At 59.0% G+C, this 21,019-nt stretch overlaps 2 protein-coding genes across 4 annotated transcripts; both read right to left on the bottom strand.

Moving 5' to 3' along the window:
- Nucleotides 1–18: 18 nt before the first annotated feature.
- On the bottom strand, nucleotides 19–4,809 carry Srpk3 (SRSF protein kinase 3). Of its 3 annotated transcripts, none has more exons than XM_077106282.1 (15): nucleotides 4,718–4,809; nucleotides 4,516–4,646; nucleotides 4,229–4,337; nucleotides 4,033–4,120; nucleotides 3,632–3,719; nucleotides 2,999–3,105; nucleotides 2,760–2,925; nucleotides 2,633–2,658; nucleotides 2,021–2,150; nucleotides 1,691–1,930; nucleotides 1,505–1,605; nucleotides 947–1,054; nucleotides 802–871; nucleotides 622–714; nucleotides 19–454 (listed from the first exon to the last, which is right to left on the bottom strand). In XM_077106282.1, exons 1-15 carry the CDS (start codon nucleotides 4,774–4,776, stop codon nucleotides 270–272), a joined length of 1,701 nt encoding a protein of 566 aa, XP_076962397.1. In that variant the 5' UTR covers nucleotides 4,777–4,809; the 3' UTR covers nucleotides 19–269. The 3 variants fall into 3 exon arrangements, with proteins under 3 accessions (XP_076962397.1, XP_076962399.1, XP_076962398.1); XM_077106284.1 differs by having other exon boundaries at nucleotides 4,516–4,638; nucleotides 4,718–4,803; XM_077106283.1 differs by lacking the exon at nucleotides 947–1,054.
- Nucleotides 4,810–6,359: 1,550 nt separating this feature from the next.
- On the bottom strand, nucleotides 6,360–20,428 carry Plxnb3 (plexin B3). The gene is made up of 35 exons (XM_077106753.1): nucleotides 20,384–20,428; nucleotides 17,797–18,837; nucleotides 17,262–17,441; nucleotides 16,887–17,015; nucleotides 16,701–16,801; nucleotides 15,852–15,984; nucleotides 15,540–15,696; nucleotides 15,346–15,454; nucleotides 15,148–15,262; nucleotides 14,885–15,010; nucleotides 14,689–14,805; nucleotides 14,312–14,405; nucleotides 14,059–14,228; nucleotides 13,678–13,829; nucleotides 13,337–13,442; nucleotides 12,461–12,591; nucleotides 11,993–12,169; nucleotides 11,676–11,871; nucleotides 11,291–11,530; nucleotides 11,044–11,205; nucleotides 10,817–10,968; nucleotides 10,580–10,680; nucleotides 10,281–10,504; nucleotides 9,941–10,119; nucleotides 9,717–9,783; nucleotides 8,975–9,302; nucleotides 8,749–8,852; nucleotides 8,543–8,636; nucleotides 8,058–8,236; nucleotides 7,805–7,965; nucleotides 7,339–7,486; nucleotides 7,091–7,155; nucleotides 6,941–7,016; nucleotides 6,743–6,817; nucleotides 6,360–6,464 (listed from the first exon to the last, which is right to left on the bottom strand). The coding sequence occupies exons 1-35, from the start codon at nucleotides 20,426–20,428 to the stop codon at nucleotides 6,360–6,362; spliced, it is 5,739 nt and encodes a 1,912-aa protein (XP_076962868.1).
- Between the last annotated feature and the right edge of the window lie 591 nt (nucleotides 20,429–21,019).

Raw genomic sequence — 21,019 nt, 5'->3', positions numbered from 1 at the left:
TATTTCTGTTCACGCTTTATTAAGAAAGAAACACATACTTTCCCACCAGAGGATCTTCCAGGAGAATTGTGGGCAGAGAAGTTCTGAGACATGGGCCTGGCCCCAGCATTTCTCTCTCCTGCCATGGGTGGGTAAAAAAGCTGGCATTCAGCAGGGTAGGAGAGGGTAGCTCCTACAGGGTGGTGAGAGTCAACCCACTTTCCCTTAAGGCACTGAGAGCTAGGGGCAGAGCCAGGCCCAACCCCTGTTGCCTACAGCTACAGTAGGACCTAGGGGTTGAGCCAGGGATGCTGGAGGCAGTCGGCGGCGCTGGCCCGCTTTTCAGGGATGTACTCCATCATGGGCAGCAGGAAGGCGCTGAACTGTGTTGCCTGTTCCAGGGGCCACTCATACTTCTCCATGAGCACCTCATACAGACCCCAGTGCTTGAGGTTGTGGATGTGCCGCAGCTCTCCTGGGGGACCAGGCAGCATTAGGATGCATCCCCAGGCCAGCTGGCACTTGGACTCTGCTAGGAAAGTCTCTGGCTTTCTGGGAACCAGTGTTCCTTCTATGAAAGAACCCAGGGTCCATGTTCCACCCTTTCCCCAGCCAGGTGGCCTGAGCCCACTTGGTCCCCACCTCTTCGGTTGAAGAACTCTCGAGAGTAACGGCCTGACAGAGCAAAGGCTGGGGGGATGTCACCCAGAAGCTCCACGATGTGAGCAATGTGGTCTGTGGGCAGAGAGGAAGATGGCTAGTAGGCAGGTGGGCAGGAGGCCCCAAGGCCCGAAGGCTGAGCCCAGAGCCTGCCTCCCCTACCCTCATCACGACTGTAGTCTTCTCCTGAGTGAGGCTCAAACAGGTAGTCACCAGTGGCCAGCTCGAAGGCCTGGAATGAATGGGGAAGGTGAAGCTGCTGGCAGGTAGACTGGCCCTGGGCGTGAGGGCAGCCCAGTCAGCCTACCATGCATGCTGTGCTCCAGATGTCTGCCGGGGGCCCATACTCAGCACCGATTAGTACCTCCACAGCCCGGTACTGCCGAGTTTGGATGTCCTCAGTGAAGTGCTTGTGCTGGAGGCAAGGGGATCCCTGGGGACAGGAGCTGGGGCCCAGGATGGCCTGCCCCATAACCCCCAGTCCTGCCTCTGGTTCATGCACCCAGGAATTCTGTGGAGCCTACTCTGATCCTTAGGGTCCCCAGGTACGCCGGAATATGTATGTATATATATATATGTGTGTGTGTATATACATGCGTGCACACACACACATACACACATATATATATTTTTTCATCCCCTCCTGGTGGGCTGAGGCTGGATCCCTTCCCAGTGACCTCTTGCCATGGGCCCAGTTCTGCTGACTGCGCAGGACCCTGCTGGTTGGGGCCAGCAGCAGGAAGTAGCCCTCAGCTCTGTTTGAGGGTACTGCTATGTGAGCCCATGACTATACCAATGGGCCCTGTGCCCCACAGGCCCAGTTAGGGCTCCCCAAGAACAGCCTGCCTCCCCAAGGTGCTCATACCACCCAGCAGGCGTTGCCCAGATCTGCAATCTTGATCTTGATCTTGTCTGCATTTTGGGGCTCCAAGGGGTTCACCAGGAGGTTTGAGGCACCAAATGGTGCTGGGAATGAAAAGGGAGAGAGGAGTTGAATGGCTCAGCTCCTCCTGTCCCTGCCTGCCCACTGCCTCCTGTTCCCCACACTTACTGCTGGGTGACAGGAGTCCCCCTGTTTCACGCTGATTGGACGAGCCTGAAAGGATGGAACAGGAGGCCGGCGAGAACAGGGAGCCTGAGAAGCCAGAGGTCTGCGAGCTGGGGCTGAGACTGCGGTCACCCCCAGGGGCAGGGGAGATGGAGGCTGGGGAGGGGCCAGCCCTGGTGCCTCCAGGATGGCAGCCTGAGGAAGAGGTAGAGCCGCTGCCCCCCTCTAGTCTCGATCCAGAATCTGGGGAGATGGGGCAGAGGTTCTCATGAGCAGACAGCCCATGGCCTGTGCACACACTTGGCAATCCAGTGCCCTCTCCAGGCTACTCACCTTCAGCCTGGGCTGCAGCCTCCATGGCCTCCAGCCTCTGCAGGTCTCGCAGCCGCTCCTCCAGCAGCCGCTTCTGCTGTTTCCGCTTGCGCCTCATCTTCTTCCTCTTATTTTTGGACAGCTTACCAGTCTGCCGCCAGAGTCAGGGTCACCCCCAGGGTTCCCATCCCCCAGCCAGTCTGACAGTGGAAGCTTCCCTGTCCAGCCCAGAACCCAGGAGTCCTCTGGATGGCAGAATATGGTGCCACTACCCTCTGCTCACCCCTTGACCTCACCTCTCACCCATCTCCTCACCTCCCCTCCTGTCCCTGCACTTATTCCCTAAAGCTCTGTAGGTTGGAGTGGACATCATGGGCCTGCCCCTAGACTGTTCTCTCTCCCCTTCCAGGCCCAGCAAGGGTGGCCTGAAGTAGCCAACAGAGGAAGATGCAGCATCTTTCCACTGAGGCAGTGTTGGGCCCAGTGGCCACAAAAGGCAGTTTGGAGTACATGACCCGCCCTGTGTATCACTGGTACCTGGGCCACCCAATGTTTTTGGCCGGCTCTGAGGAGATGGCCTCCCCTGACATGGATGGGGAGAGGGCACAGGTAGAGAGGAGTGCCCCAACTTACCAAGACCTCCTGGGGGGCAGTGCTGACTGGGGATGCAGGTGGGGTGGAAGGAGAAAAATAAGTGGAGATTCAGTCAGGGACTGAGTGCCTAGAGGCCTGGACCCGGCCCTGCACATGCTTGTGATACCTGTGGAGCGGGATGGGGGTGGGGCCCCTGACTGCTGCCACTCTGTGGCCTCTGCTGCCAGGCGCCTGATGTAGGCATCACCCACACACAGCAGGATGTTTTCAGGCTTGATGTCCGTGTGGATGATCTTACATTTGGTGTGGAGGTAGTCTAAGCCATGCAGCACCTGGGAAGAGCCACATCTGAACTCCAGCATCCCCTCCCAGGCTAGGCCAGGCAGCTGGGGGGATAGCACTCACCTGCCTCAGAATGCTCTTCACACAGGGCACAGGCAGACCCTGGTAGTTGGACTTGATGATCCATTTGAGGAGCTGGTGGCCCAGGACCTCCAGCACCATGCACACATCTGGGCACTGGAGTGAAGGATGGCCAGCGAGCACACAGCTGGGGCACACGCCTTGCCCACCCTCAGCTGAGAGGGGAGAGCAAAAAGCTCAAGCTCCACAGAGGTGGAGGAGGCAGGGCTTGCCATGAGCAGTCTTGGTGGCCACCCCTGTCTTGGTGTTATTATTTACAGTGTCCCTGTCACCATCAGAAGTGTGCCAGTGGGATGGTATGTTTTATGGTCATCCTAGAGATGGCACTGGAGGAGCAGATATGCAGTCCTCAGGCTAACCCTACTCCTATGCAGAGTTAGGCCTTTTTGGGTAACCCCAGCTATTTGGGGGTAATTCAACATCCACAGATCATCAGCAAGCTGGTTACCCACTCTCGTGCCCCCCATAGCAATACAAATGCCCAAAGGGGTGGGACTATTTTGTAGTGTTCCTGGGAGAAATAAAGCCCTTTGGCGCAGATGAGCAACTGAGGCCCTGGTAGTTAGGAAGGCAGAAGCTGGCCCTTTGCTGCTCTGCTCATCCTACAAAGGATACGAACTCCATTCACCCCCGAGATCCTGAAGTCATCAATGAGCTGAACGATGGTCTCTCTTTTGGGGTCACTGGGGTCACTGTCCCGGACCTGGAACAAAAACCAAGGGGCCATAGATGCCTTCAACCCACCCCTCACCAGCTGCTCCCCTTGGCAGTCCCTGGATGGAAGTACAGGGATAGTGTCTGGCCCCACTTTATGCCCTAGCTGGGTCCCACTGGAAGGAAGAAAAGACAACCCCTTCACCCCGTGTGATCTTCAAGGTTCTCCTACTGCAGAGCCAGCTGGAGCCTGTGCCTCTTGTTGTCCTGTCCCACTCAGCAGAGCCCCAGCAGGCCTTGCACCCACATTGCCAGGCCCAAGGCAGTTCCCAGGAAGCCAGAGCGGTAGGGAGGTGCCTCACACATTTCAGGAGCTTGATCTCATCCACAGCTGTCTCAGTGTAGTGCCCAGCACTCTTCACTACTTTCAGGGCTACGAAGCGCTTGCGCCTGCAATACCAAGACCCTTGTCAGCTGCCGGCCATAGTGGTGGCCTCAACCAAGCCCAAAACAGGATCCCAGCAAGTACCGGGTCCTGGGGACGGAGGGGCCACTCACTGGATGTCCCAGCAGAGCCAGACGGTAGAGAAGTGGCCCCAGCCCAGTTTTCGCACCACGTGGTACCGCCCATTGAACAGGTCACCGATCTTCACTGGGTAGTAGCCACCTGCCAAAGAGAGCCAGTAGATCATCGTGGGGGTGTCTCCCTTCCTGTTCCCCAGGACAGCCATCCCTACCAACCACCCAGCACACGTGAGCCCAGCCTTCAGGCACCCTTTTCCTTCCAGGTTGACCTGAGCTCCCTCATTGGCAATCTGGCCACATGTACCCAAGATCGGCCTCACCCTTGCAATAGTCCTTGGGGTCTTCCTGTTCCTCGTCATCAGAGCCCAGGAGCCCCTGAAGCATTGGAGGTGCTGGTGTAGCTGGGGCTAGTTCAGAGCCTGAGGACTCAGGCCCACAGGAGGCTTGTGAGCTGCGGGTGGAATGGGCGGGCAGTGAGTGCTTGAGGAGCCAGGGACCCTGGACGGCTAGGCTAAGCCTTACCTGCTGCTGCTGCCGCCACTGTCGCCTCCGCCGCCGCTGCCACCCGCGCTGGCGCTCATCCCGGCCTTGTGGCCCGTGGCTCTGGTGCCCTGGGTGGCTGCTCCTGTGGGGCCTGGCTCTGGCCTGTGCATTTATAACCTCGGCTGCTGATCTCACTCGCCTTTATAAATAGCCTCCCAGCTGCTCAGCTGTGGGCAAGGTATGCGGTGCAGGAAGGGGGCGGCGCGGCTGACGGTGGCCTGGAGAGCCCGGTCCCCAGGCTGAGGCCCCCTGCTTCACCCATGCCCCAGGGGAAAAGGGGGCCGCTGTGCCAGGTACACATAGAGACTCAGTCCCTAAGCCAAGTCCCCATGCCCCAGGACCAGCTGAGGGGGGCCTTTACATGAAGACAAAGCAATCCAGAGCCCAGGCCAAGGCGCCTGCACTCCAGGGCTGGCTGCTGGGGGCCTCCCATGAAAGGATGTAGTTGACACGGTGACCAGGTCCTCAGGCTGAGCTCCACCCCTTCATACTGCAGGCCACCAGCAGTGCTTTCGGAACTTTTGGAGCATTCTGGGAGTCCTGGAGGTGACCTCTCCCAATCCTACTGGGAACCCATTCTCTGCCCACTCCTAGTCCTGTTTCCAGTTTTTTATAGGCCCCTAATACAGTGGGAACCCAGATCTCCCCTGAGTGTTGTGTCTCTGGGGTCCCCCTGACCAAGGGAGTCAGGGGCGGGACCTGAGAGTGACTCATTCCTCCTCCAGAATCGTACCACTGTGGACTGCATGACCTCCCTTCCAGTTCCAGGGCTGGCTACCTGGCTTTCCTGTTTCTGCCAACATTTGTCAGGTGCCCACTGTGGGCCAGCACTGACCTGTCTACCTTGGGGAACAAATAGCCCACAGCCACTGCCCAGGGGCAGACAGAATGTGCTGGAGACCTCCACATGCTGGCCATGCTTTAGCATGGCTAGGAGCTGGGGGAATGAGAGGCTTTGGTGGCTGAGGGGCCCTGCCTGGAATCTGTGGGTGCCAGTGTAGGGTTCCAGTGAGGCTGACAAGCACTTTTGCTTTTAGAAAACGCACTGGATGCTTCTAGAAAAGAATAGAAGGGCTAGACTGTAGGTAGGAGGCAAGTTTGGGACTGCTGGGGCTGTCCGCAAATGAAATGGAGGGGGCTGGGCAGTGACAGTGCTTATTCTGAGATGAGAGACGCTTGGTCCAGTGTCCTGTCAGGAAAGAACTGATATGGGCAAGACAGGCATAGATGGAGGGGGCAGCTTTCTTGTGGGCCCTGGGGAGGTTAGGAAGGGAATGGGGAGGGCAGAGCCCTCCTGGAAGGCCTAATAACTTCTTTCCCCTTGGGTAGCACTCACAGCTATGAGGCCATGGGGGTACCAGCCCAAGGAGCATGAAGTTGACTCTTGCAGCCACTGCTGGGGATTGGACTTTTTTTTTTAAAGACATATTTCTGTTTTATTTCCAGATTCTCCAGTAAGCAAATAAATACAGTTGGAGAAGGGGTAGGGATTGCTATAAATTAGAAATAAGCCCTGTGGTGAGGCAGTGGGCACTCAACACCACCCAAGTTCTGCGGGCCCTCCTCAGTCAATGGCTCGGTTCAGGGACCATAAGGTACTGTGGTGATGTGTTCTCTAAGCTCACAGGTCAGTCACTTTGTTTTCCACCAGGGCAGCAACCTGCTGCAGGCGGCAGGCTAGCTGCATCTTCTGGCCCACGGGGTCCTCCTCCAAGGCACTGATGATCTGCCAGGGCAGAGGAGGGTATCCACCTGAGGCCCCACCCCTGTGATCATTGACTTGGAACTGCCTAGGAGTTCAGGAAACACTGCTGGGGCCTCCCGGGAAATCCAGAGGAAAGTCAAGCCCATGACTCAACCTGGGCCCTTCCAGCCAAGGCTGGCACCCCTTCCTTCCCTCTGCCTGGATTAAGCCACCCCCAGGGACATTCTGTGAGCCTCTGTCTTGGCTTCACTTCATTCCAGGTACCTGCCTCCTCCCCTCCATAGTGTTCTGGGCCTCACCTGGTCATAATACCTGTGGATGTGGTTGTAGAGTTCCTGCAGAGCCTTGAGACAGTGGGAAACAGAGGTGTAGTTCTGGGGACAGCATGTAGCGGGCAGTGAGGCCTCAGCCCTGGTCTCAAGCCCCAAGGCTCTCCCCTTGCTCTGCCAATGAATCCCCCAAGATATGGAGGGCAGTGCCCCTGGGCCATGCCTCACCCCAGAAAGCTCAGCCAGAGCAGAGTTCATCTCCTGGTAGCTCACCGGAGGGCTCTGGCGAATGTCTGCGTAGTATCTGGTGAAGCGCACAGAGTTAGGGGCGGGCACCCTCCAGTGCCTCCCCCCAGCCGTAACGACTTCGACACTTACTTCTCCACCATCTGCTTATAGCGAGGGATCTCCCGGGCATAGAGCAGTTTGTTCACTGGGGAATCCTTTTCAAGACAGAGGAAGGGCTAGGAGTGAGCAGGCGTGGGGACCCACCAGCACCCCTGCCTCTGGACAGGGCTCACTGCTCCATTCCACCCGGCTCAGTCTCTGCACAGGGCACTGTGGCTTCCCCCACAGGGTTTTCCTCTCCAGTCCCTGCCAGCTGGCGCTGGCTACTGCAACCTCACCCGGCCCACTTTATGCTCCGAGAGGGTACAGGAGTCGATGAAAGTCTGTGCAATGACGGCCAGGATGGCATCCACGTTGTCCGACACCCGCACGTCAAAGAGCAGTTGTGGGTTCTTCAAGGCATTCACCCAGAACCGCAGCAGGAGGCTGGGGACACAGGCCAGGTGTGGGGATGAGACCGGGTCACTGTGGCCTCCTCCTCCATGCACTGCAGCCCACCCTTTCCATGCAGATGTCACTGGAGCCATCCATGCAGGCAACCAGGGACCCCAGCCTTGCTCTTCTCTAGGAGCTGTCCTCATGGCCCAGGTGACCTTCCTGTGAGTCCATGCTGGGGGGTGAGGGGTTGTTGAAAATCAGGCTGGGTTCCTGTCTTGAACCTGCTGTCCTGTTCTGGGAATGTCCTTGTTCCTCTGGGATTCAATGGATCAGTAGCAATAAGTAGGGGGTCGACAGGAAAGGCACCTGTTTGTCTTCCAGATGTGCAGGGTCTCTGGGTCCTCAATGCCATGCTTTTCTGCCAGCTCATCCAGGAAGTCAAACAGGTACTTGACAGCAATGGGCACAGGCCGGTTCACACTGAGAATGGCTTGGAAGGTGTCATCCACAAACTTCTGCAATGTACCCTGTAAGCAGGACAAGAGGGCCCTTCTGCCTTTCTAGGACCATTCCTGCTCCCAAGCCTCCCCTATGGCTTGGCTCCCCTGGCTACACTAACCTTCATGGACAGCAGGCGGGTGAGATAGATTTCTGGGATGGCCTTGGCCCTGGCCCGTTCCCGTTCCCGTTCCCGGAGGCTGCTACGCCGTGCCTTGGCCCCTTCTGGCTCCTCAGTGGCCTTCACTAGGTGCCAGAGGCGCACCCCGCCATCGTCACCATCCTCCAGCATGGGAATGTCTAAGCGCATGGGAACCTGACCTCAGTCCCATGCCCCTTCCCCCATCCTGCACTAGTGGCCTGGGAGGTGCCCCGTGCTCCCTGCTCAGCCTGACACCTCATGGCTCTAGAACCTCCAGGCTTTGGCTCAACCTCCAGTTCTGGCTTGCCTGCTGAGCAGGTGGGGCAGGCAACCCAGGCAAGGGAGCTGACACAACCAGGACTCCTTCCTGCCCAGCTTTGGGCTCTGTGAACCTAGCCTAGTGTGGACTCCAGTCCCCTGGTGCTTCTGGGGCAGATAGGTGTGTCTGGGCCTGAGGAACTCACCTTCTCCTGAGGGGCAATTCTGAGCCAGGCTCTGGGAAACAGTGCCACCATTGTGCAGCTGAGGGATGAGCCCCACTGTTGCTCCATCTGGGACCTGGTGGGGAACAGGGAAGCAGAGTTTGGTCCCTTTACTGCCATCTGATTCCTAAGGCAGGGACCTGTCCCCTACTCCCAACCAACTTGCCCTGTCCCTGCCCACCCAGCACCTTGTAGTGCTGCAGAGTATTGAGTCTCTTCCAGTGGTTCTGAGTCACTGAGGTCAAGTCCTCGTCTGACAGGGTTAGGTGACCAGCCAGGCCTGAGCGCCACTCTGGGGAGACCCAGGGAAGCCCATCAGCCCACAGCATGTTTCCCATCTGTAGTAAGGCAGAGCTGAGTGGCTACATGTGGTGGAGGCAGTAGGGATGGGGGAGGTGGGGCTGTCTTTCTCACCAAGGTCTAGGGCATGCACTGAGGGCCTCTGGGAAAAGGGGGTGCCTTTGTAGACTTGGTCCAACACCTTCTCCTTGACTTGGGTGATGGTGTCTGTGTCAAGCACCCGGGCTGGCAAACGCTGCATCTCGCTGCTCCCTACTGCCGCGCCAGCCCCAGGGTCCACAAGCACCATCAGTGTCAAGGGCCGGAATTCCACATCCTCCCGCAACAGGTGGCTGTCATTCAGGGTCCGTTTTGCCTTGCCTGTCACAGCATCCACAGGGCCCTTGTCCACCTGGTACTGGATGGCGCGGAAGAGCATGTACAGTGGCTCACCAGCCACTTCCTGCAACCATCAAGGTGGACCAGCATTGGCCACAGGGCCAGGATGCTCAGTGATGCCCAGCAGAGGGCATAGCAGGAATGAAAGGGGCCATCAGCACATCAGAACAAGGATAGATGGACAGGCCGCTGCACTGGGAACCCCAGCCCTTTTCGCCTCTGCCTCTAATCTGGCCCTGGAAGGGGTTTGAATCTTCCCCTTTCCAGAACTCCCTCTGGCTGGGCCTCACAGTAGGCCCACAGGACAGGGAGATAGCTCTCATGACCCTCATTTGATGGCCCATCCTAAGTCCTGTACAAGGCCCCTGGGGAAAGTTGGGCACTGGTCAGAGAGGCTATAGGAAGGCAGCATCCCCCAAGAGCTGGGGGGCAGGAGAGTGCCATCAAGGCTGGGGGCAGGCTGCACAGTGACCCTCACCCTCAGGAAGGTATAGAGACAGATGGACAGCCAGTTGGTGAGCAGCTTCTCCACCATGGTCTCTGTCCTGTGGGGAGAAAGCCCCAGGTCTCCTATGAGAATGTCCTTCAACTCCTCTTTTAAATCCCTCCTGGCTCCACCACCCCTGGGCAGAGCCTGCCCAGGGTGGGGACAGATCACTAGTGAGCCCCTGTCCCTGCCACTATGCCCAGGTCAAGACCAACCTGCGTAGCATGAGCTTGGGGTTCTTGTGTACATAATGAGCCACCAGGTCACCAAGCAGAGTCCTCATGATGTCGGTCAAGTACTCAAGCTTGCCATGCAGCACCAGGGACAGGAGAGAAGCTACCTGGCAGCGGTCCCTCTGGGAGAAGTCAGGCTGCTCCTCCAGGGTGTGGATGAGCTACGCAGGAAGCTGGTGTTCACTCTGGGAAGCCCCATGCATTCCTCCGCTTCTGTGCTCACACCCCTCTCCCAGCTTGGCCTGGCCTGTCCCCAGCCCCACCTCTTTGCCCATAGAGGCCTTCTTCCCTGCCTGCCCCCAAGCACCCACGAGGCCCTCACTGTGAGGAGGAAGAGTTTGTTGTTGAGCAGGTTGGAGAGCTGCGTGAGGCCCTGGCAAACAGTGGCACGGCGGCCTTCTTCCTCAAGCCCCTCGAGTTCTGGAAGCAGTGGGCAGCCACCATGGCCAGGAAAGAAGGCGCGCTCAGCGAATGTGTGGTAGTCCAGGAAGGGGATCCCGCTGGCCTCAAGGTCGCTGCTGAGGTCTGTCATCTCAGTCATCAGGTCTGTAGGCCAGGAGCCACCAAGATGTGGGCTCAGGCCCAGTGGGCCCTCTGCCCCCCTTCCCTGCCCCCACACACCTGTGAACTCCTTGCGGCACTGGTCACCCACACCTGTCTCCAGGTTCTCCAGCTGCACCAGCACCTTCTGGTAGTCCCGCAGGGCCTGCTTGCTCTTGTGCCTGCAGCCAAGGGCCACGTGTCAACCACAGCCCTAGGCTAGGATAGCCATCTACCCAGGCCCTGCCACGGGGCATCCTTGCCAGCAATGAAGAGGGAAGTTTGTGCAGGGTTGTACAGGGGGAGAGCCCTCCTCACCTGTACATGAGGGTGAGGAGGAGCACAGCGGCGATCAGCACGGCAGCACCCATGCCCAGGCCCACCTGGGCCTCCACAGGGAAGGTAGACATGGTGGGCTCCGCTTCATACTGGACGGGGCCCAGGGCCAGGCGCACGTTGCCCATCTGTACCTGAGGGTGTGGGGGCAGTGCTCCTGAGCCACGGGTCTGCAGCCTGCAGCCCACCCGCCTGGGGCGCGTACTCACCACAAACTGTGGCAGGGCACTGGAGCTGTTAGTGGGCTGAGGGGCGTATGGGGGTGGCTCACAGTACAGGTGGGTGAGCGTGAGCGTCTTCACCAGGCACTCACCATCGCCAATGTGCACACGTACCTCCTCTTTGCTGATTCCCAGGTTGAGGCCCTCGCCCTGGGACACATGCCAGGAACTTGAGCTGGCTGCTTGTACTGGGGGCCCTGAGCGCCCTGGGAATGCACAGCTGGGAGACGCTCACCTCCACATCCAGGATGTGACCCGGCTTGAGGCGATAGGGGCGGGCGAGTCCCTCACGGCTGAGCGGGGCCAGGCGGGGGTTGGGCTGGTACAGAAAGCTCTGGCCCCCACTGGCACTAGCAAAGTCCACCTGCACATTGTCCAGGGTGAAGAATACCCGCTTTGGGTGGGCCCCATCTGGTACAGCAGGGCTACGGCACAGGAGGAGGCCGGACGAGTTGACAGAGCAGATGGTGGAACACTGCACGGCAGTTAGGACCAGGAACACAGGAGGGTCAGTTAGGGTTCCCTTTTTCATTCCTATAGACATACTATTTAGCCCTACCCCCCAGCCTCCAAGCAGGCCTGGGGACAGCCCTGTCACCAGCTGGTGTGGAGGGGCTCACCTGTAGCAAGCCTCCCCCAAGCTGGATACAAGTCTGGGGTTCTGCAGCAGGGGCTTCACAGCTCCTCCTTGGGTTCAGGTCCTGGGGCTGAGCTCCCAAAGCCTTTACCTCTGCTTCGGCCTCCAGCCACACAGACAGCAGGGGCTGCCACACCACGTCCAGGCCTGTGCCCCGGACATGGATCAGCCGCCCGCCCCTGGGCCAAGATGGAAGTCAGAGGGGTGGGAGGTTGGTGGGTAACCCTGCACAGCCCCAGCTCCCCAGCTCCCCTCTGGCTCAGTCCATGGGCTGCTCCATGGGCTGGCCAGGCTCCTCACCCCCGGAAGCTGACACTGGGCTCTGCTGCCACAAGCTGGGGGTTGGCAGTGTAGCGGAAGGGGCTGCTGAGTAGTTTGCGCTCAGCATGGCCAAAGACCACAAGGACCATTGCTTCTCCTGGTGTGGCCTGGGGCATGGTGCGGCACACAATGGTCTTAGGACACACCGGCTCCTGGCTGCAGGGAGTGCAGGAGGAATTGTTATCTTGGGCTCTCACTGTTACCTTTCATCCCCAGCCCTGACCCAGCTCCCAGTGATAGGCCCACTTTGCCTCGCATAACAAGGGCAGAGACCACCGAGGCAAAAATAGTACTGCTTCTCTTAGAATTTGATGGTGGCCTTGAATCCACTGCCCCCACTATATAGGAGGGGACACCCACAGGGCATATCCCCACTTGGCAGCAGCCAGGCCTGGGCTAGGAGGCAAGCAACCTCTAGACCTGGTGGGCAGCAGGGTAGATACTTACATGGGACAGGGTTGGCCACCCACAAAGGCGGTGATGTTGCCTCCTGTCTGGAGGTGCTGCCCATGGATGGTGAGCTGGGTGCCCCCTGCTTGAGGGCCCCACCGGGGACTCAGGCTCAGTAGGACAGGATCCTGGGGAACAGAGCAGACTGCAGTAGGCATGGCAGTCTGGCCTGGTGCTTCCTTACCTGGTGCCCATCCCTGAGGTCCTAGGGCTTTGTGATACAGGCCCAATTCTTGGTTTCTCAAGTGTCAGGGGCTACAGCTAACCATGCCCTCCTTTCATAAGCACAGTTCTGGCTTCTGTAGCTCCTCATTTTCCAGCTTTCCTTCAATCTGCTGCTGCCCCAAGTCTCTCTTCACCATCAGTATTTCCCCTTGGGACTAACTTGCATCCTGAGTTAAACCTCAAGATCCAATTGCCTTCTCGAGGTGCTTTGTGTGCCAAGCATTAACTCCTGGTCCTGACCCACCCCTGCCTCCTACTGTTAGCATTCTGGGATACCTGACCCAGAAATGCCCTCCTAGATGCCCAGTGTTCAGGCTAGCACCTGATGGTGTCCCCACACTCCTCTGTCCTGTGCTCCTGCAGGGAGCCAGGCCCACAAGTTCTGATAGCTCTATGCCAACTCTGGCCCAGCTGCCCACCACACTTGCTCCTGAAGCCCAGTGCCCTCCTGGACAGCTGCCAATGGCCATGTCCTTGCTCTCTTGCCACTGTCCCCAGCTTCCTCTCCACTGAGATCATGTACTTTCCCTTCTGAACACACAGCAGTGCTTCTTGTGACCCTTGAATCCAGTTTGATGTCCCCACCTAGCTGTCTGGCCGCCCTTCCCACTGTCTCCTACATTAGACCACCCTGAGGTAGACACTGACCTGGTAGGTGAAGTGCTGGATTGAGATGCCTGGTGGCCGACTCTTAATGGCCACTTGGACCGGCCCAGTGGTGCCATTAGGGGCAGGAGATGTCACACACACAATCCTGATGAGCAAGGTCCAGTAGTGCTTCAGGGCCCCCCGTGGAGCCTTGGGCAACTGCCAGCCACCTCCTGGAGCCCCCTCCTGCTCACTTTCCCTCACCCACTTGCTTTCCTTTTGTACACATACCCAGGACCCCCATTTCTTGATGGCAAGCCTCCCTTCTCTCTGGGTGGCTGGTTTCTGAGGGCCTACCCTGGATGGCCTCCCCACCCACTTCTGCCTGCCAGGCGCCTCACCGGGTAGAGGTACGGTAGAGAGCGGGGTCAGGGCTGCAGGGCTGGCCGGCCACACTCACAGCATCTTGCACATCAGCAAAGACCCGACCCAGGTTGGAGCCCAGAATGGTGAGGGCCAAGCCACCCTCTGGGGGGCCAGTCAGAGGCTCAATCTATATCAGGGAAGGATGGCAGATGGGGCACTCCAAACTCACAGCTCACTCTGCAGCAGGGGTGCCCAGCCAACCAGCTGGACTGTGACTAGGCCCGGCTGTTAGATTGGGGGCCTGAGGCAGTCAGTCTGAATTGAGGGGAGGTAGGACAGTGAGGGGCAGGGGAGAAGTGAGAGACTGGGTCATGGAGGAGGGTGGTGAGCAAGGGCCCTGATGGGGAATGGCTCACCATATAAATGCTGGGCATGGGACACAGCAGCTCCACAGCTCCTGGTGGGCACAGGGGCCCATAACGACAGGTAGGCTGACCATCACCACACCACAGGCAGCCCAGGCTCCCGTTGGCTGCCTGGCAGTGGCTACAGTCAGGGTGGCCCACAGCACAGTCATACAGGATCACTAGGAAAGGCCAGGCATGCGCTGAGGTAGCACTATTGTGCTGCATCCCCCGCCCCCTCCTGCCCTGCTACCCCTGAGCTCACCATGAAGAGCATGGGCATTGTCCAGCCGCTGGACCTCGCCCCTAGTGACGTAGATGGGCACTGGGAGCTCTCGCTGGGACATGGAGGGGTGGAACTGTGGGTGGAGTGCAAGGTCAGAGTTGACCCCCACTTGGGGCAACCCCACCTCCCACCTCCCCTAGGGTACTCCCTAGAATGGGTGAGCCTGTTCCCTGCCTTTCCCAGGGTGCTCAGGGACAGACTATAAGCACTATGTTCCTGCCACATGCTCAGGGCCTGGCACAGAACAGACTGTCATGAGTGACAACAGGATGAAGAAGGACTTGGGAAACCGGGGGGTGGGCAAGAGGGCTGCAGAAGGTGCCCAGCAATAGGTGAGGCTGGGGGGAGCCACCCACCTGCTGGGCCTGGCAGTGAATGAGGCCGGTGTCTGCAGCTGTCTCCTCCAGGGAGGCTGGCAGCCTCTGCAATGCTTCAGGCAGCTCCAGCCAGCAGTGGTAGGCAGCAGACAGGCCCTGGGGGGCATGCTGTCAGCCCCCTGGACAGTGTCAAAACCCCCCATAGTCTCCATCCCCTGCCCACCTGACAACTTACTTGGAAATACTGAAGGTTCTGCACGTGCAGGGCCAAATGGCTCTCCCAGCCCACAGGTACCAAGTGGGGACCTGCCAGCCCCACCACCTGGGGGCAAGCCTCTGGTCCATGCCCCTGGATGTCCATCTGGGGAAAGAAGAACCCTCAGCCCTTCAGAGCTGCAGGAGCCCACCCCTGGGCAGCTCTGCCTCTGTTTGCAGTGCCCGCAGGGGTGGTCACAGGGGGCTGAGTATGTGAAGGGAGCCCTGGTCGGGTATACCCACCTCCTGGGCACTGTAGACTGTCCTCTCACCCTCTGGGCACTGTTCCCCGTGTACACAGTGGCTGCTCTGGGGGCACCAGTGGCACCGCCAAAGGCTGCTCACACAGGCATGACACCTGCAGGGACAGGGGTCTGCTCAGGCTGGGTGCCATCTCAGGGTGCCACCCCTACCCAGCAGGAGCCAGGCCAAGGAACTCACGGGGCAGCCACCTCCAAGGCCTGGACAGCACTGCAGTCATAGAAGGAGAAGTTGGTGGCAGCCACGGCCACATCTTCAAACATCAGGGCCAGGGGCAAGGTGATGTGGTCTAGAGGGATAGTGGTGGTAGAGCAGGGCACATGGCTCCTGCCCCCTTCAGTCCCCACCGGTCCCCTACCCAGGGGCCCCCTTACCTGTGCCTGGAGGGTTAAGAGGCACCTGGTCTTGGGGAGGGGTGACACAGGCCACATGGGGCCCTTCCACATGAGCCAAGCTATCATAGTCCCCAAAAGCACAGTGGAAATATTCATCCACAGCCAGGGTGGGCAGCCGGGGGACAGACAATGTGACCTGGAACACATGAGAGGGAAACAGAGCAATGCAGCTGGGCAAGGGGACGGTGGTAAGCAGGTAAGATACACTGTTGAGGGCAGGAACAGAGGCTGCTGAGAGGCAGTCAGGGGCACCCCCTACACACAGGCAGTGGCAGTTGGTGGGAACTTTACCTGGCCCTGCTCCTGGCGTGGGTGGTGGGCTGGCAGCAGGCTCTGGATGTGGAGGCAGTGACTGTCCTCCTCGTAGCTCCATAGCCACTGGTTCTGCTGGGCTGCCCGCCTGCACTGGCTCTTCCGGGTGCACCTGCCGGGCAGGGGCCCATCATCTCGTTGTGTGGGTTTCAGGCTCCCTGGGGGATTGGGAGGCTGGCCCAGCTGGAGCATTGTGAGCAGGGGTAGTGAGGGGACAGTGCTGAGAGGAGTGGGCCAACCTTGGAGGTTTCACAGCCAAGGCGTGGGCTTTAGCTTTTTTGGGGGGGTGGGGATTGAACTCAGGAGTGCTTAACCACTTAGCCACATCCCCCACTTTTTTTTAATTTAGAGACAGGGTTTCACTGAGTTGCTTTGTGCCTTACTTTTGCTGAGGCAGGCTTTGAACTCACAATCTTCCTGCCTCAGCCTCTTGAGCGGCTGGGATTAGAGGCATGTGCACCACCACACCTGACAAGCTTTGGCTCTTGACTGTGAGAGAGGGACCTGCTGCTGGGTTGCTATGTGGAGCTTTGGCTGGGGGGGGACTTGAAGTGGGTCAGGGGACACCATCAGCTGGGCAGGGGTCCTGGGAGTGGTGGCAGATGCCTGGACCCAGGGTGGGGCTGCTAGAAGTGAGAAGTGGATAGATTAGGCAATGTCAGGCAGCCAATGCCATGGAGATGCATAGCTTGGTGGGATGGGGCAGGGTTGAGGAGCTCAGCAACAGCCGGGGTTGGTACTTGAGCAAGTACGGCTGGACTCTTGGCACACCTAGAGCTGCTCTGCTTGTACATGTTGGTACAAGCCAGGGCACATGACCACACTCACCTGCCCTGTAGGATGCACCAGCCACATAGTGGGTCCCGGGCCTGAAGGCAGCTGGTGCAATTGGGGAACTGAGGGCAGGCTGCCACAGGTACCTTGTTAACCTAGATGAGCAGCGAGGGAGAAAAATGGTGGTTGTGGAGACATGGGCCATGTGGACCTGGCCCCAGATCTTGGGACAGCCCTCACCTGTTGGGCAGTCAGGACATAGAGGTGGCCACCATTGCTGTCCACCAGCAGGTCTGGGCTGATGGGTGAGCCAGGAGGCCCCACTTGCTGGGAGTGATACACTTGGCCTTGGGAGCTGTTGAGAAAGACCTGGGCAGGGGCACAAAGACAGGGCTGGGCCATCAGCTCTCCAGATGGCCATATGTTCACTGTTTGGGGTACATGCTCTCCTCCCAGAAGGGACTCCATTTCAGGAACATAAAGACTCAGAGGTGGAGGGTTCTGGAGGTTTCCCTGAGCCATTGGCAGAAGAGGCTCCCGGACAGGCCACAAGGCTGGATCCAGTCTGGCAGTGTGTGGGCTGCACTAGGGCACCCCCCTTGGTCAGGCTCTCACCTTATGTAGCTGGCCTTCGGTGTCCCCCAGGAAGGCTATCATATGCCCATCTGCCTGGAGGGCTGCTATAGCGCTGATGGGATGTCCAAGCTGTAGTAGAGGCTGCGCCTCCAGGGGCTGGCGGCCAGCAATGGGGCTGGGGGTATGCTCATCGCCACAGGGGTATGACTCAGGGGAGTCCTAGACAAGTAAGGAGTGGAAATCAGCTCCAAGGAGAGGCCCAGAAAGACACTCAGCATATGATGCCCAGGCAGCCAGTGTGGGGAGCTGGGAGAGACCTGGGGACAGAGTGACCAGGGCTGGGGGGCTGGAAGGCTGGGTCACCAAGTGCGATGACATGACAAGCTTGCCCCACAGAGCCACACCCCTCCCTCTGTTGATATCCCCTCGCCAAGAGGTCAGCCAGCTGCTTCTCACTGGAGACACCCAGCCCCATGTCATGGAAGGAGGGCTGCCTGGTAGACAAGCAAGCAAGGTACAGAGGAAGAAGGCAGGACATTCTGTCAGAATTTGGGGCCAGGTCCTGGCCACTCACAGCAGGCAGGGTGACACAGCGGGATGTGACACCATACTCCACGGTGGCTTCCTCCATGCCGCTGGGTCCTCGACCACCTGCCGTATAGCAAAGTCGCCGGGCCTGCTCCATGCTCCTATCCAGCTCAGCCAGGGGAAAGGCACACAAGGCCGCCTGGGCCCCCCTTGAGTCTGTGGCAAATGCCCCTAACAAGGTGCCCGGGGCGAGGAAGGCAGCCTGAATGAGGCCCTGGCCCCGGCAGGCAAGGGGCACTTCCACGTAGGAGTAAAGGTTGGCATCCCCCAGGCAGATGCGGGCCACGTAGGAGCGGTACTCGGCCTGGGCTCGGGCCCCACGGCGGCGGAAGATGAAGTAGGCAGAGTGGGTGTCAGCAAAGGCCCCCACGTAGCTGTTGTTGTAGTCAGAAAAGTCACCCACCACTAGGCGGCCCAGGCCCTCACTGGAGAAGGGCTGTGGCCCAGCCAGCTGGCGTACTGTCAGGGGTGGCACCCCAGCTGACAGTTTGCCTGCCAGGCCTCTAGCCACCAGCAGAAGATCCCGGCCTGGCAAAGGCACCACCAGGCCCACTGTGGCCACTCCTGGAGTGTTAGCAGCCACAAATTGCCCATCACCAGGGTCCTCAGCCTGGTACAGCACCTCGGTGACATCCCCAAGGCGCCGCTTCTCACATACACCCTGCCTCACCTGCCCACAGGCCACCAACTCCTGGGCCCTGCTGCTCACCAACAAGAGCTGGTTGGCATTATCAGTAAGCCGGGCCTGCGGACACTCAGCCGGGTCACGGAAAGGCACGCAGTCAGGACTGTCGATGACAGGGCCCGTGACAGCCACAGCCTCAAGCTGCAGTTCTAGGCTGAGCTGGAAGAGGCGGTTCACTGCGCCCACATAGAGCAAGCCCTGGCCAGGTGCCAGTGCCAGGTGGTTGAAGGTGGTGTTGGGTGCAGAGAAGTGATGGGCCCCTGTCAAGGGCAGTGGTGTTGGGGACAGTAGCAGCAGCAGGAGATGGAGGTAGTAGGAAGGCCAGGCAGCCATTCCAGGAACCTGGGGGAGAGCAAGGCGATGTGAGAGCTGGTGGGAGGGAGTCCCCGATACCCCACTCCCCAACAAGCAAAAGCCAGGGCAGAAGGGGCAGGAGGAGATGAGGCAGAGATGGGACCAGCGAGGAAGGCAGGGTGGAGACTAGAGAAGAGAGAGGTTCACAGCCTGGGAGCAGCCAGGAGGCAGAAAGAGACAAGAGAGATAGAAAGGCAGAGAAGGGAGAGGAGAAAGAAAGAGAGACAGAGGGGGCACAGAGAAAGGAGTCAGAGAGAGGACAGAAAGAGGGACAAAGAAAGAGTCCAAGAGCTGGAGAAAAAGACTGGGGGGGGGGGCAGGGGCAAATGCATGCATGTGCACATGAGCACAGGCAAGGGAAGAATTCTTTCGTCTTCTACTTTATATTCATCTACACTGTAGACTGGGGGCACATCCTGAGAAGCCACAAGAGCATGACCAGAGGGACTCTGAGTGACAGAGGGTGGAGAGGAAAAGAGAGGAGGAGCATGAGAGAAGGAAGACGGGTGGAAGCCACATAGCAGGGTGACCCTGCACCAGCCATCCAGACAAGAGAGTTGGCACAGGGACAAGAGCAGTGTCACCACATGACCAGGGGAGATACCCATGGTACAAGGAATAGGAATAGGGAGTCCCTCATTAGCTGGGAGAGAGCGAGCCAGGAAAGATGGAGGAAGCCAGGCAGCCACCTGCTAAAACATGGCCAGACACGGCCCATCTGCCCCATGCCAGAGCTGTACCACAGAGGACGTTAGACCACCTCAGGGTAGTCAGAGCAGGGGTAAAGGAAAAACTTCAAGCCATCCGGGAAGGTGCAGGGTCACCAGGGGCAGGAAGAGGCAACAAAGGATGGAGGGCTGGACGGAGGCCTGCCCCTGCAGTCAGGGTCTTTGCGGCCTGACACCAGAAGGGTCCTCAGTGTGGGAGTGTTGATGAGGAAGACAGCCCCAGTGAGAAGGAGAGGCAGAAAGACAGCTGAACTGAAGGAGTGGAGGGAGAGGGAGGGGAGCCTTACCCAAGGTACCTCAGAGTCTGCCTGGAAGGGACCCTGAGTCTGAGCCCCTGAGGGCAAGGATGGTGCCCCAACACTCCAAAGGAGGCACCGGAGTGAAGCTCATGCCCATGAGCTGTTGGCAGCAGCCAGTGCCCAGCAGCCTCCAGCAGACTAGCCACGCCAAGCAGACCCCTGGGAAGGGGCCAGGAGCTGCCAGTAGGCCCTGAATTGAACTGGGGTCTGCATGGCTGGACATGTGGGCACATGCCAGCCAGGAGCCACCCAATGCCACTCAGGCCAACGGTCAAGCCTCAGGAAGGCCCTGGAGTCCCTTATCTCAGGAATACAGGCGGAAAGGGGCAGACATTTCCTTTAGATCCTGGGTGTGTCTGCGGTAATGTCTGGTGTGTGGAGGAGACACAGGACATTAGAGCCCCACACAGAAGCTTCCCTGTGTCCTGAGCCCTGGCCTGGGCTATTTTATCTCACCCTGCCCCTTAAGGGACATCTTTGGGGATGTGGGGCCCAGGTACTTACCACCAGCAAGGAGTGAAGCAGTGGGGTCTCCTGAGCAGCGTGCCACATCTCTTCAGTTCAGCTGCCCTGGGGCATTGATGATGGGCACAAGATGGATGTGGAGGGCATTGTCCTGAGTGGGAGGGAGACAGTTGAGGCTCAGCCCCATTCATGCCCGCCCTGGGGAAGGAAGGGGCGGGGGATGGGGGGGACCAAGGGCCTGGTGACCGGGCTCCTCCACAGCTGGCAGCTTTGTCAATAGTGGCCGAGCTAAGGCAGCCCTGCCTCCACCCCAACAATGCCCCCTCTGTCCAGAGGGCCAGGCCAGGGACCCACTATCTGGTGCTTTTACCCCCACCCGGGCTGGTCTGGCCAGGGGGCTCCCTACCACTCCCCGCCTCCAGGGAGACACCCCCTTGAATCTGGGGACAAAGGGACAGGGTTTCCTCCAGCCAGTCCTCCCCATCTGACCCACAACTTTTCTGCCAGCCCAGGGTGCCCCACCTTGAGTTCCCCTGGATCCCTGTGAAGGGCATGAGGTGGACTTCAGAGCCCCCATGACAGAGTCAGAGGCACTGAACCCCTATAAATGCCAGTCTTGGCCTCAGTAGCCTTGGTGCCTGGCTGAAGTGCCAGTCTGGGTCCTCAATGCCTGCCTTT

The sequence above is a fragment of the Callospermophilus lateralis genome, chromosome X (genome assembly GCF_048772815.1).
Source record: "Callospermophilus lateralis isolate mCalLat2 chromosome X, mCalLat2.hap1, whole genome shotgun sequence".
Lineage (NCBI taxonomy): Eukaryota > Metazoa > Chordata > Mammalia > Rodentia > Sciuridae > Callospermophilus > Callospermophilus lateralis.
The sequence above is the reverse complement of the archived record's forward strand: the minus strand, read 5'-3'. Positions and strand labels throughout refer to the sequence as shown.

What these genes read in the sequence shown, in the direction of transcription:
- Plxnb3 (XM_077106753.1), bottom strand. Translation starts at nt 20,428, where the DNA reads ATGTGGCACGCTGCTCAGGAGACCCCACTGCTTCACTCCTTGCTG. An exon ending in GCTGTGTCACCCTGCCTGCT is followed by an intron (nt 17,442 to 17,796) that starts GTGAGTGGCCAG and finishes TTACTTGTCTAG; the next exon opens with GACTCCCCTGAGTCATACCC. An exon ending in AGAACCTTCAGTATTTCCAA is followed by an intron (nt 14,806 to 14,884) that starts GTAAGTTGTCAG and finishes CATGCCCCCCAG; the next exon opens with GGCCTGTCTGCTGCCTACCA.
- Srpk3 (XM_077106282.1), bottom strand. Translation starts at nt 4,776, where the DNA reads ATGAGCGCCAGCGCGGGTGGCAGCGGCGGCGGAGGCGACAGTGGCGGC. An exon ending in TGGCTCTGCTGGGACATCCA is followed by an intron (nt 4,121 to 4,228) that starts GTGAGTGGCCCC and finishes TTGGTATTGCAG; the next exon opens with GCGCAAGCGCTTCGTAGCCC. An exon ending in TCTGGAGCACAGCATGCATG is followed by an intron (nt 872 to 946) that starts GTAGGCTGACTG and finishes CATTCATTCCAG; the next exon opens with GCCTTCGAGCTGGCCACTGG.